The sequence below is a fragment of the Sinohyriopsis cumingii genome, chromosome 17 (genome assembly GCF_028554795.1).
Source record: "Sinohyriopsis cumingii isolate HCF-2022 chromosome 17, ASM2855479v2, whole genome shotgun sequence".
Lineage (NCBI taxonomy): Eukaryota > Metazoa > Mollusca > Bivalvia > Unionida > Unionidae > Sinohyriopsis > Sinohyriopsis cumingii.
Window position 1 is genome coordinate 16,575,815 of NC_142977.1, and position 15,312 is coordinate 16,591,126.

Here is a 15,312-nt window from a genome sequence, read left to right on the forward strand (position 1 = left end):
CACTATCCAGACTGGTTATGTTATTCTTTAGTCTTAGGTTAAATCCCTGAAGTCTGCACCTGACAAACCAAGCCGCCATCTATCCATCTATGGTATTACCAGACTAGTTCAGCCAATCAGTTATTATAGCATTTTATTGTTGTTCCTTATGAAACCATGTCAGTGAATTTTTTTTATCCTGAGGATCACATGACCACTAGGATATGCTCGTTGTATTCAATAGAAAACAGCAATATGGCCTAAACAGAAAATACTATGTTCATTGAATGTAGCATCTTGATTTTTGCGAAGGATGACAACGCGAACAAATGTGTTTCGGTTTGGTCTGGACGGTCCCTGGCACTGTAGACTCCAGTCATGTCATTCAATGCAACTATTTGTAGAAAATACAATATTCAAAATAGTTTATGTTGTGTCAACAATATTGCTTTTATAGATAAGATAGCTTGATTGTAATTACCCTTTTAACTGATGCACTAGATGTCATTACAATTGTACATAAATTCTAAATACATAAGTACTAAATCAGTGCAATGTCCTTTGGTGGTCTTCTCCGTATGCTAAGAGTTTTTTCACTTCAAAGACTACTTAAAATGGCGACGCTTAAATGATAAGGTGTACATGATTTTTAAAAGTTTCTAGAATCTGTTATATATGTAAAGTACTTTCACGGAACTGAGTGTACGAAAATGTGTATGATTTATACATGAACAAAAAGTAGACAGGTTTCGTTGTAACTAACGTTACCTGGGAGTTGTTTTACATTTAACCTTGCAATATATCCCTAACTCACCCGAAACAAAGAAATTTTCTTCTTTTATTTGCTGAAACGTATTGGCTACGAAAAGTGTATAGCAGCTTAAAGTATATTTCTAACCGTAATGTCATTTGTTTGACGTTTATATTCTTCTTCGTTTTGTGTACATTCGAACAGAAAATAGTAGGAGAACGCTTCTTTTTCCTAAATCAAGACAAGAGAGCAGGTACAGGGTTAAAAATGAAACACTATATTCATAGTGGGATTCGAACGTGGCTGTCCTGCATGACAGTTGAATTCGATACCACTGCAACATACCACTGACAACATACCATTGACAACATACCATTGACAACATTGAGGAAGAAATGAATTGGTCATAATGTCATCTTTTATTGAAAATATTCTTGAATGATAAAAGATCATTGTGTGAAGAAGAGCATCAATCCAATTCCACTAGTACCACCTCTAATTCACGGATAGCATAAATAAAAAGCCATCCATGTCTTACATTAAACTTTATAGCTTAGGCCAGGGCCTCTGCTTCATTCAGGAGTTATTGAGAACAGACGAAATATATAACTATTAGATAAAAAAACAACACTTAGGGGGTAGATTCCTTTTGCAAAGAAAGAAGCTAATGTTTGCATAACGTATTCTTCATCAGCCAAAATCAAACAGTGAAATAATATGTGTATTATTGACGAGAACTGCAAGCAAGCTAGTATAATTTCTGAAGAATTAAAACAAAGATTGAAATCATGCATATGCTAACTGGTCAGCGCACAGTTTCATACTTAATCACACTGTCTCTTCTTTGTATCATTGCCAACCATTTCTGAATCTTTCCTTACTGGTTACTGTCTTCAATTTGCAAAAGAACATATCTTAAAAATTTGCAACCGTTAAACTGAGTAAAACATGTTTCAAATTTTTAAAAGCATTTGTATCAGTGTGAAAGTTCCCATGCCACTTTCAGCAACCTCCAGGATTTGAAAGTGGGACAGATATGTTTTCTCATCCAGTGTTTCTTCATTTATATTTTTCTCCTTATCAACAGCTGCAACTATCAAGCCTGTCTCATCCCTTCCCTTTCTTCTCCTGTCATAAAAAAATAAAATTAGTTATTGTAATAAAGTAAAGAGCGTAATGATCGCGTTAGGTATAGGGATTATTCAACGTACCATGCCATTATTAAATCTCGAATTTTTCTACCGGTGTCTGATAGAGTTGTGGCTGGAGATGGCAAATCCACGGATAGTAGTTTTTTCATATTAGAGTACAATTAGTCATTGCATCATAGTTAATATTCCATGTTTTCTTGCATGGTTGATGGTAGAAAGATATATGGACGTGGGAACGGATTACACACAATGTGAGGAAAATTCTGCTCCAAAGTTGCGTTTGGCTCCAAAACAGGCTGATTAATTATTTAGATGGAGTGACATACAATTTCATCGATTGGAAAAGGTAAGTACAAATTATGATAATCTCTGTCCCTGCGAAAAGAAAGAAAAGAAGGGAGACAACTGCTTCATCACAGAAGTTCGAATTAACTGTCCAAACGAATTAAGATAGCGATTTTTAATGACCATGGGTAGGTCTGGATTATTTTCTATAAAATATAATGTTCATTTACGATATACACACAGTTTACATTATTTTTCAAAAAAATATCATTACTTATTTGTTTACCATGCAGGTAACCATAACAAGTCCATTATCTTTCATAATCTTTACATTATATAGAAGAACTCAAATGGGTAACGATTTAATATTGAATTTATGAAACGAGCTGAATAATGTCCAGCTGTTATTTAATGAGTGTCATGAATTTTAGGGGGCCCCGAGTGGCCGAGTGGTATAAAGTTCACCCTTCAGGATCACTGCCATCTCACCTCTGCCTGCGTGGGTTCGAGTCTCAGGCTCGGCTAACGTGGGTACGTGAGAAAGCCTGCCAGTAGCTTCTTGCGGGTCGGTGGTTCTTCCCGGGGTTTTCCAGGGTTCTTCATCCACCAGTTATACTGGCCGGCATATATAGCCTATCTTGTGCTGAAAAATGGCGTTAAATCTAACAACATAAATTTTATATTAAATCATTACACATTTGAGATTCTTTGATATTATTTACATAGAAAGAAGAATGAATAATTTCGTTTATTCTGATAGACGCTGTACTTTTCATTTGTTGTGTGTAATAAACAGTCCCAAACAAAGTTTAAATAGTAAGAGTATATTGTACATTTTTGCTAACTATGCATCAAAGTATAAGCGTCCATCCAAATAAACAGAACATTTTACAAAAGCCAAAGCATTTCTCTACACAAAATGTCCAATGCATGTGATGTCACATTGTTTGATATGGTGCACAGTATCGGTTTGAGTTGGCCTATATCACATCACAACTGAACGTTACAGTTCTGCAATATATGTTTGTAAAAAGAAGATTACTGGATACAGAAATACACATATTTACATTAATGTGTTTGTGACTAGATAGTTGCAGTATTTGATTTGGAACATTATACTGTACAAGACGTAACCAAATCTCTTTCTGAGTCGAACTTGCATCGCATATTTACCGCGAAAATATGCTGTGGTTGGATACGGTTCTGTCAGTTCGGGAGACTGGTTGATGTTTACATTCTTCAGTGAACAAAGTTTATTTACTTCAGTAAGTTCATACTTAAACCAAGCTTGTATATATGGTGAATTCCATGCTACAGATATACCGCCCATCCATCCCCACTCCCGCCCTCGTTATCATCTAACTAATACCGGTAATTTGACTCGTTATTTTTCTTGTCTTGTGGATTTTGCCTTTTTTCATGTTATGATATATGACATAAACCTCTTTGGTGGTAAATTGGCAATATCGAAACAGACAAGATCATTTTTTTCCCAATTCTCTTTTGTGAGTCGAATCAAAAAATGGCGGCCAAAAATGTTCAATGAAAATAAAAAAATCCAGAATACGGGGTTAAAATAGTTTTCCCACAATCGCAGCCAATTAGTAAAGACCATACTACATAATAACTTCACGGGCTTATTTGGACGAATCAGAATCACAAAACGTGATATGTTCACATGTATAATATCACAAATATTTAACTGTACACACTATAGGCCAAGTGTACAGATTATGTGATAATAATATGGTAACAAGTTAGACATATTTGCTACTAGTTTCACCGATCCTAAGTATATTCCCTTCTATCTAGGAATCTACCATTCGACTAAGAGAATGATCTCTTCCGATCCATTGGTACAATAATGGCACATATCAAACTGATTCTTCCACGCTAAGGTCATGAATATAAATGACTACAATAAGGTACGTTGTCATACACAAATCTAGCTACATAATTTACGTTTCCTCGATAACAAACAAAATGACATAATAGAATAACATTTATATGTAGTACGTTATTATATCATTAAATCGTAATATAATTTTAATTTTCCCTATTGAGATTCTTTGCTGAAATCTTCAAAATCTATAACTACCTTTCTTATGCTGAGATGTGTTTATAGCCATAACAGCGTCACCAATATGTTTTCATGGGTTTGTATTCCGGCGTCCCGCCTTCTTTCCGTTGCATTCTTGGATTGATGAGAGTATTCACACTGTTCCTGGACCTCCAGATTTTAATAGCAAAGTCATCACTTACTGTCACCAGCATTTCTGGATCTGCTGGGTTAAAAGCAACAGAGTTTACAACAGCTAAATGTGGAAACTTATTCAAACAGATTCCATAATGGCGGTCCCATATATATCCATGCTTGTCTTCTGCTCCACTACAAAGAAAAAGACAAAATTTAAATGTCTAATGCATGGCTGATTCACGAGGGAAAGATTACGTAACTTTTGTCATATTTACCTTTGTATTGTTGGTGAATTCCTCATATATCCGTATTACAAAGAGAATATTGATACCATCTCAACCCTTATTTGCGTTTCTTTTTATTTTCCTCTGGTTCTTCCTTGCCATTGAAAAAGGCCTCAATCGTTTGGTACATGCCCGTGTTGACGGCCATTTCATCTGTATAGTTGTCTTTTAAACAGAACTTATTTATAATTGCACGGATCATGCCTGAATAATTGCGGAACTAAGATTAACTGCTCTATCCATTATTTGTATTTGTTCCCAACGTTTCTGCTTATAATTGAAATAAATAAACAACATCCTAATGGATGTCACATGCCTCGTATTGACTAACCAGTTCATACGCAAAGGCTATCTTGAAACCGAACGTCCATTTTTGTGGATTAATAATAAACTGTAAGGATCATAGTTGTGTGTTTGATTTCGTTCTTTACAGCACATCAACAAAAGTAGGTTATTTAGTGCCGAGGCAATTGGAGAAAAATGCCTTGCAAACACCGCGGTAGCTGACCTATGCTGGTCCGATGGTCGGATTCGAACCTGCGTCCTTTCAGTCGTGAGTCCAGCACAATAACCGCTGTGCCACCGTGGCTATTCGTATTCGCGCGTAATAATCTAAATAGAGTATGCTCTTTCTGAATCATTTAGGACTTGAAAAAATTGACTGCATTCTGATAAATTTTATATTATGCCACATTTACTAACGCGACAACATCCTAAATCTGGTACATGAATACAAAATCATGCACAAAAGTTTCCAGCTGAAGGCAGTTTGTCACAGTTTGTTACCTGTAATCAGAGTTACATCTACGTAGTTTCTTTCTAATCAGTGTACAAACTTCGAATTTGTAATAATGACTAATGTAAGAGATACATGACTCAAATTCATGTATTAAAGGCGACGAAAACATAGCCGCCCTAAAACTGACACAGATGTCTCGTCATTCACAAATAAAACATTGATGGATAGTTTGGAATATCAATCATCCTTGTATTGTGAAAAATGGCATCATGATAAATTATCACCGAAGGTAATGTAGAATGAAACTTCATATTTGTATGTGTTGATTAAAGGTACAACAAAGCAGAGCACAAGCCATGGAACTGAATAATTTAATCCTGCTGAACAACACAACAAATCGGAAATGTTTGCTCCAGCTGAACTCTATACTGCTTATCTGACTTACAATTCGGTACCTCCGAATATTTTTCATAGTTAATTCTTTACGGTGACGTGTTGATACAATTATTTTAGAAGGCTTACCAGTTTCAAGACAGTTTTGTTACAGTACAGAAACCAATTTGTCCAAGCAAAATATTTATCTTCGAGTATACTTACCCGATCATTATACATTAGTTCTCCTAAGGTATACTGATTGTTTAACGTATTGAAAGGACAAACATATTATTTGTTCTAGTAAAATGTGTTGCTTTTTAAGAATACTTACCGCTATTCAATCATAATACCTTAGGAGAACTATTGTGTTACGCTTGGGTAACGTATTTAAAGAAGAAAGTTAGCTAGCCATTTCCAAGCAAAGTGGATTGGAGCAATTGCGCAGGCTAATACACATGATCGTTATTTATTGAGTCCTTGTAAGGAACTAGACTACTAGACAGATCTTGATCATTGTGATGCTGTGAAAGTTCAAAAAGTCATATCTCAAGTAATCATTCCCTTAACTTCACAGTATGGATTCCTATTTATGGAGGTATGTAAATCATTGATCCTAACAACTTCTAAACATATGTGTGTCAGCTGGTCCTGGATGGATATTGGTAATGCATTACGGTTACATCTTACGTTCATGCAGCATTCACTAACCTAGCCACATAGTCTTCGCACACATCCAAATGGAGGAAGAAGCAATTATCGCTGGGTGTGTATGCTTTGTGGGATGTGTCCATCTTATGTACCATCTTGACCTGCATAAGGTCAAATACGTGAAGGAGAATTTCCTCCGACAAGGGTGGAGGCTTGAGTGGATCGTCTATTTGGTAGCCCTCTAACCATCGTCGACTATTTACATATAAATATCTGCAGAAGAAAATGTTAGCATCCACAGTCAACAGGTAAGAAAAAGAGCATTATTGAGTATCGTTAAATGCGAGTCATTTAAATATTCTCATTACTGGACTAAAATATTTGGAAGTACAAACAACTATTTTATGCATGAAAAATATGAATGATGTATTGTCTTCCATGTAATAAATACCCTATGCGTCTTATTGTTTGACCTGTTTTCCATGCAAAATGTATCCCATATGCCCTTAATGTTTAAGTCCCTGTCTTCCACACAACAAATACATTATATGTCCTTAGTGTTTGACTCCCTGTCTTATACGCAACAAATACACTATTTGTCTTTAGTGTTTGACACCCTGTCTTCCACATATCAAAATAGCCTATATGTCCTTAGTGTGTGACTCCCTGTCCTCCACACAACAAATACACTATTTGTCTTTAATGTTTGACTCTCCATCTTCAAGCAACCAGATAGCCCATATGCCCTTAATGTGTGACTCCCTGTCTTCTACACAACAATTACACTATATGTCCTTAGTGTTTGACTCCTTGTCTTCAAAACAACAAAATACCCTATATGTCGTGTTTGACTCCCTGTCTTCCACACAACAAATACCCTATATGTCCTTAGTGTTTGACTCCCTGTTTACCAAGGAACAAAATAGCCCATATGCCTTTAATGATTGCCCCGCTTTCTTCCAAGCTACAAAATGGCCCACATGCCCTTAATTTTTGACTCTCTGTCTTCCACACAACAAATACACTATATGCCCTTAATGTTTGACTCCCTGTCTTCCACACATCAAAATACCCTATATGCCCTTAATGTTTGACACCCTGTCTTCCAAGCAACAAATCCACTATATGTCCTTAAGTTTTGACTCCCTGTCTTCCACACATCAAAATGCCCTATATATCCTTAATGTTTGATTCCCTGTCTTCCAAGCAATAAAATACCCTATATGCCCTTAGTATTTGACTCCCTGTCTTCCACACATCAAAATACTATAGTGTTGATTTCCTGTATTCCACACCCAAAATACCCTATATGTTCTTAGTGTTTGACTTCCTGTCTTCCACACATCAAATACACTATATATCCTTCGTGTTTGACTCCCTGTCTTCCACACAACAAATACACTATATGTCCTTAATATTTGGCTCCCTGTCTTCCACACAACAAATACACTATATGTCCTTAGTGTTTGACTCCCTGAATTCCACACAACAAAATACACTATATGTCCTTAATGTTTGACTCCTGTCTTCCACCCAACACAATACCCTATATGTTCTTAGTGTTCGACTCCCTGTCTTCTACACAACAAATACACTATATGTCTTTAGTGTTTGGCTCCCTATTTTCCACACAACAAAATACCCTATATGTCATGAGTGTTTGACTCCCTGTCTCCTATGCAACAAAATACCATATATGTCCTTAGTGTTTGACTCCCTGTCTTCCACACAACAAATACACTATATGTTCTTAGTGTTTGACTCCCTGAATTCCACACAACAAAATACACTATATGTCCTTAATGTTTGACTCCCTGTCTTCCACACAACAAAATACCCTATATGTCCTTCGTTTTTGACTCCCTGTCTTCCACACAACAAATACACTATATGTCCTTAGTGTTTGACTCCCTGTCTTCCATGCAACAAAATACCCTGTATGTCCTTAGTGTTTGACTCCTGTCTTCCACACATCAAATACACTATATGTCCTTAATGTTGACTCCCTGTCTTCCACACAACAAAATACCCTACATGTCCTTTTTGTTTGACCTAAAATCCTTACAGTAAATACATGTCGGTTGTTACATCAGTAAGCGTAATGTCAGCTCTATGACGAAGTAACATAGCAAGGTTTTATTTGCAAGATACGAGTAGACTCTATAAATATGCCAAACGACTATGCACATGTTCACAAAACATATGGAACGTCAGTTCAGATAGTGTGAGGTAGGCTGGTTTGAATGTATTTTACTAGTGGAAATACAGTCGGTAACCTTTATGGGTACAAAATAATTATGTCCGCGTATTCAGTTTAATTTAATTTAATGCAAGGAGTAACTAAAGCCAGAAATGAGTTTGATACTGGTCACAATAATTCTTTTTAAAGCATTATGTTATATACGTTTACCTGTGATCAGGTGACAAGCACATCCCGATGATTTGGCCATGCATATCGAATATGTAGTCTATATTATCAAAGGCATCTCCTAAGGGCGAGTGAAATCTGCCAGATACATCTGGCAGAAGTTGCCCTGTTTTTGCATCAATATAATCCTGCGAACGAAAACGTTTTATGCCTATATGAGAGGCTGCATACGTCTCTGATCCACAGGTGAAAATCAAATATTTATCTGACAAATTATTTGATGAAGTACTACTTTCTATAGATACGACATTGGTTGCTGATAATTTGGCGCTGAAGAACTCCTCCTTAAACTTTCGATCATCTGGCTGAGTGGTTGAACTCAGAGCATCATTTGAAGAGCCAAACTGTCGCGTTTGTAAAGCAGCAACATCCGATACACGAGCAGAAGCGAATTGTTCCTCCATCTCACTTGTAACAGATTTCAAACTGAGTGTTACGTCGGTATTGACAGAAGATGAATGGCTTTTCTTTTCTTTCTGATCTGAAATCTCCTTACAGTTTTGTGACACATTATCTGAACTCTCACTTGTGTCTTTCATTGCTAGATTTCTTTCATCGCACATAGAAACGGGCCATTTTGATCGCTTGTCCTCCGGCTGATTTGGATGTGAATCAACTGTTTGTGTACTCCTCGTAAGAGTTTTGTTGAGCGTGTTGGCATTATCTCTGACAACATTGGCAATTATTAAGCATCTCACGTGGCTGTAGTTCTTGTTACGAAAGCGAAAAAGAAGTTTGATGAATGACTCTCCCATTTTCTGATTGGCCTGAAATTCAAAATTATAGCATTTAGTTAATTCTCCAAGCATATTTTACTCAGACGCAATATTTAATGGTACAAGAGTGCAAAATACTTCTGTATTTCTGGCATTGACTTTATGGAAGTTTATGTTATAGCGACACGCCTCCATTGGTTGAATTGTTTCAAGAAATTAAAGTGACTCGGACAAGAAAACCAAATGAGATAAATATATATATATATCATTTCAGCTTTTTTATTTATACTACATCTTTGGCGAAACATCGCTCTTAGTAAACATGTGGAGAAAAAACATGTTACTAATGGGTGAGAGCCACGTAACCTTTCTTAATAATCACTCCTTTAAATGATTTATTGACTCGATTGTGTCAGCAATGCACAGCCCTAGGTCCAATAGTTAACACGTGTTCCTCTAAATAATGTCAGTGTGCATAATATAATTACAAGTTCATTCCCATGGAAACATTGATTAGAGCGTTGTACATAGTCTCTACTCTGACAATTGAATATACGACTTTTAAAACAAAGAATTCATATTTTAGTATATACTGGTTTACAGATTAATACTGTATTCAGTATATAACGGTTTACAGATTAATACTATTATTTAGTACATAACGGTTAACAGATTAATAGTTATTTAGTATATAACGGTTTACAGATTAATACTGTTATTTAGTATATAACGGTTTACAGATTAATACTATTATTTAGTATATAACGGTTTACAGATTAATAGTTTTTTAGTATATAACGGTTTCAGATTAGTACTGTTATTTAGTATATAACGGTTTACAGATTAATAGTTATTTAGTATATAACGGTTTACAGATTAATACTGTTATTTCGCTTCCGCTAATAGTTGTTATATTAAGCTAATCATATTAGAAAATGTATATATGAATTGAGCGATCGTCACGTAAGTCAGCCCAAATCGTATCGAAAATTTGGGATGAAAAACCATTATAGATAAATGTAAACATAAAGTACTACAAAATAATAATTTTAAAATTATGTAATAGGTACATAAAATAAAACAAAGATTTAAAAATAAATAGTACAATAGAGCTATGACGTGTCATTGTATTATAGTGACATAATTATTTTGCATTCTTAGTATCAGTGTTCTTGTTCGTATAAAGAAACCCTATTAATTCGTCGCCCGTATTCCCCACCAGCTTTGGAAGCCAACAAAGGAACACGGATTAAATGGTTGCGTTTCTCCTGTTAGACATATACTTTGGAAGGTTCCAGACACATCAGTATGCATCTTTAATCACAACGGTCACGTTCACAAGTATGGGGACTACTGCCAAAAGAATTTATCTTTAACGTAGACCATGTGGCTTGGCATGACTTGGCGACTGATCCGACCAAGCTAACTGAAATCAAGGCTAAAGAAGTAAGTTGCATAGAAGTGGAATTTGCTTAACTACCTGAACATCCTCCTCGCCGACACGGAACGCATCACACGGCAGAGATTTCCTACATTTAGTCGCTACTAAGAACACGCATAAAAGCATTCTCCTCGCCGACACGCATAAAAGCAAATCGAGTCTAACCTAATGTCTCTAGTCAGCACGGGATGCCACGATTCAATTGACATTTCGAATAACAAGATCAGAGTACCCCTTGGAGTAACACAACATGGAAAAAAACTTTGTGCTGGATTAAAATTATACTTAATATTTATAATGCGTGTAATTAATGAGCAACAAAACAAGCCTCGAATATAAAATTCTTCGTCTTAAATGAAGGCATGATTCACAAACGTTGTATAAGCAAATTGCTGGCAAGCAGCTAGTGATTTTGCTCAAGATTTATCCTTTCTGGCGGTTTATGTAATTTAATACCAATAGCGTAAATATCATATAATGAGACTGGGGAAACTGGCTCTACTGGTGCACACAGTTCATTGCGTAAAAACATTAATATGGACAGCACAGCACAGGGGGTTGTTATTTTACCTACAAAATATTGACAACTTTCTGGCTGTCTTTGATGGGAAATGTGAACCTTCCAAATTGCATATAATCCCCAAATGAGACACCTAGATGTTCATTACTACGGTGAGGGTAATGATAACTTATTTCCTTAGAGAACTGTTACCATATTCAAACGCAACAAAGGAAACTTCACGAAGTTCGCGCATGTGCATCCTTATCTGTCTTGGGTTGAGTGTTGTGGAGTGTCTGAATATGAAATAAGTGAAAAAATGTGCAAATATAAATAGAAGTAACTGAAAACTGGTTGAACAATTGCACAGAAAATCGGATTATAAAAGTAACTATCGTCCTTGTGAGTAGTGAAGGGGGATATTATAGCGTCAATGGGAATCAGCATTACAGACCCCTTTGGGAACATATAGCGTCAAGGGAAATTTAACATGGAGAAAAATCGTGGGAACATATAGCGTCAAGGGAAATTAACATGGAGAAAAATCGTGGGACTGTTGAGCGTCAAGGGGATTTGAACATGGGAATAGGGACTGTATAGCGTCAAAGGAATTTAAACAGGATGGGACTGTATAGCGTCAAGGGAAATTGAACATGGGATTTTTTTTTTTTTTAAATAAAAAAAGGGGTAGGCAATTGAAAAGTCATTCTCTTTTCGAGAAATATGGCTGGCCTTGAAAAGGGCCTTTGGGTTTTTCTTCTTCTTTTAACTTCTTAACTTTTTCCACCATCCTCTTATTTTGTCCATCATTCCTTTCTTCTTTTTCTTTTCTGTTTCCGGCATCCAGTCCGGGTGACCCATGGCTCGGAACTTGTTTTGGATTTTCATCCAATTGTTGTTAAGTCGCTCAAACTCTTCCTTTTTCTTTTTGTTTTCCACATCTTTTCTTTCTTCCCTCCATTTCTCTTTAATCTTCTCTACTTCTTCCTCCATTACTTTTTTCATCAGATCTTCCCCTTTCTTCACCTTGTCCAACCCCCATTTTACATTCCTCCACTCTGTCCAGTATAATATCTTTTCTAGGAAGCACCGGACTTGGATGACATGATCCAGTGCTTCCTTCAAACTTCCCACTCTGAAGTAAGGTGGGTTAATGAAGCCTCTTGACTTATTGACTTCTTCTTCAATCATCCCTGCTATGATATCTCTTGCTGTTTTTAGGCCTTGAACTTGACTCGTAACAGTCTTTCATATCTCCATGCCTCCATTCCTCTTCTATTCTTCCTAAAACATATTCTACATCCATTATCCAGAAATAGATGTCTCTCAATAGATTAAATAGAACTGATACTTGAGTCATTTTGTCTCATTTATTCCGTAGAATGGTTCCAACGACGAACGTGGTGGGTTCTTATACTGAAAGCGCGGACGTGAAGGAAAACATCCCCCTAAAACATAAAATTTATCTTACCTAGATCATGACCCAACAACGCGCGGACGTGAAGGAAAACATCCCCCTACTTTCTCATTTCATATAATAGAACCCTAACTATACTCTTTACATACGCTAAGAAACCCATAATCTACTATTCACACAAACATACCTGAGCTCTTACAAACACAAACACACAAACACATACCCTCACATTTTTTTAAAAAGAGTTAGTGTTTATATTCACACTACTCTACCTACACACTTTGGCAAATAGATAGTTATTTCTTTTCTAGAGTATTGGGTAGCCTTAAAAGGGCTGTTTTTTTTTTTCAACTCCAGATGCACCTATCTAATGGTTGCACCTTCCAGGCCTGGCGCCACACACACATCTTTGACTCCAGTCTCTTTTTAATTTTTGTCTTGAGAGTGCAGAAGCGGGATGATTCGCTTCAGCACCCCTGTCCTCTGTCTCGGGAATATTGTACGACATCCTCTCTTCTATTTTCTTTTCCTCTTCTTCCCTCTCTCTTCTCTCCTCCTCTTCCTTCTTTATTCTTGCTTCTTCTACGATAGCCTCCGCTGATAGTTCATTTACTATGCGCCTGGCATATTCCAGGTGCATCTGGAGTTCTAACAGTTTCACAATTCTGGTGTTCATTCTTCTGGTGGTGGTGTTGATCAATCAACAAGGGTAGCTAGACTGACGAATGAGTTTCAATTTATAGTGAAAGCGCGGACGTGAAGGAAAACATCCCCCTAAAAACATAAAATTCATCTTACCTAGATCATGACCAAAAAAAAAAACCACGCGCGGACCTAAAAGAAACACTCACTCACTTTTTATGCTACCCAGTCCTATTCTAAAATCTTTTTATAAATCACTTCAATAGACTATTTACATACGCAAAGCAATCCAATCTAACCCCAAATATACACCTCAAACACCAAAAAAATACATTATTTTAATCTACTATTCACACAAACTTACGTAAACTGTTACAAACACAAACACACATACACTCTCACTATCAATAAAGAGTTAGTGTTTATATTCACACTACTCTACCTACACACTTTGACAAATAGATAGTTATTTCTTTTCTAGAGTATTGGGTAGCCCTGAAAAGGGCTGTTTTTTTCTTTGCTATGGCATTCTCTTTTAGTTTCTAAGAATGCGATGTCCTCTGATTATAGACTTTCTGGCAATAGGTCCGCTTCTTCGGAAAGAGAAGAAGAACTCTTTGGTGTCGATACGACAATCGACAAAGCCTCTGTCAGCTTCAGGTTGCTGCTGTTGTTGTTGTTGTTGCTGCTGCTGCTGTTGCTGCTGTCTCTGAAGTCTGTACTTCTCTGTCCATTCTTCTTTCTCCCTGTTTATTTCTTCTCTGAAGAGCTCTTCTATCATGTCTTCAGTGATTTTTAACATTCTCACATTCTCTATTTCTTCTGGCTTCGGTATCAGACTGTGTCTGACCCTATGCAAATTCACGTAGGCTTCGTTGAGCTTAGCTAGTTTGGAGCACATCTTCTTAGGAGGATGAGTCGACAATGGATGGTTAGACTGGAAACAACCCCGGTTCTTAAAGTCAAAGCGCGGACGTGAAAGAAAACATCTCCCACACGGTTTTCGAGCCTCAACGTTCAATGAGTGTCATGAGAGGGATAGTAAGAAATGAAAGAGCATCAATCCAACATTCTTATAGCTAAACAAAAGACAAAGGCATTTTTTTCAAAACACAACATTTTTTATTAAAAAATCACTTAAAACTAACCAACAACAACTCTACCATTTTTAACAATAATCCAACAATATAACATCAAACAATCTTTTCAAATCACAAACATTTTTTCTCAATTGACAATCTACTTTAAACAGGGCTGACAACGTTGTGATTTCCGCTGTTGGAAATCATTAGGCCATTGATGGACACTACGTTTCCTAGCTTGAGACAAAAGATAAGCATAATGGTCACAAAACCATCGATCTACTTTCACATCGTTTCTTGAAGAAGAACGAGGATCAAAATGAGTCACTAAATGTTCTAAGGAATAGCCCAGGCTGCGATGATGCAGAAAATACACACAGTACTGTCCACACACCAAGGAATCTGTGCCTTGTAATTTCACATTATTGAATCGGGTGGTTTGAGCATTTCTTCTCATAAAGTCGATGATATCGTCTTCCAAAGGGGGCAATCCGTACGAATCGAAATATTCCACACATCCTTCTTGAGGAAAGTAGACGGCTACCCAGTGGGTTCCTGGGAGATGACCGTCGTCCGTGTTGATCACGTAAGCTTGATGGTCTTTAGGTTTGCAATGAGGGAGTTCATCTTTAGCACAGACGACAGGATTCCAAGAAGCCGTATACGAACTGTGGTTCA

At 36.7% G+C, this 15,312-nt stretch overlaps 1 protein-coding gene across 1 annotated transcript in view; it reads right to left on the reverse strand.

Moving 5' to 3' along the window:
- Window positions 1–1,130: 1,130 nt before the first annotated feature.
- LOC149777819 (F-box/WD repeat-containing protein 5-like) overlaps window positions 1,131–15,312 on the reverse strand; it is a 36,535-nt gene continuing 22,353 nt past the window's right edge. Inside the window, exons 4-7 of the mRNA XM_089940475.1 lie at window positions 8,820–9,604; window positions 6,470–6,682; window positions 4,265–4,555; window positions 1,131–1,858 (exon numbers count right to left, since the gene is read on the reverse strand). Of these exons, the coding sequence (XP_089796601.1) occupies window positions 4,303–4,555; window positions 6,470–6,682; window positions 8,820–9,604 (1,251 nt within the window). The 3' untranslated portion in view covers window positions 1,131–1,858; window positions 4,265–4,302. The remainder of the gene's footprint in view (window positions 1,859–4,264; window positions 4,556–6,469; window positions 6,683–8,819; window positions 9,605–15,312) is intronic.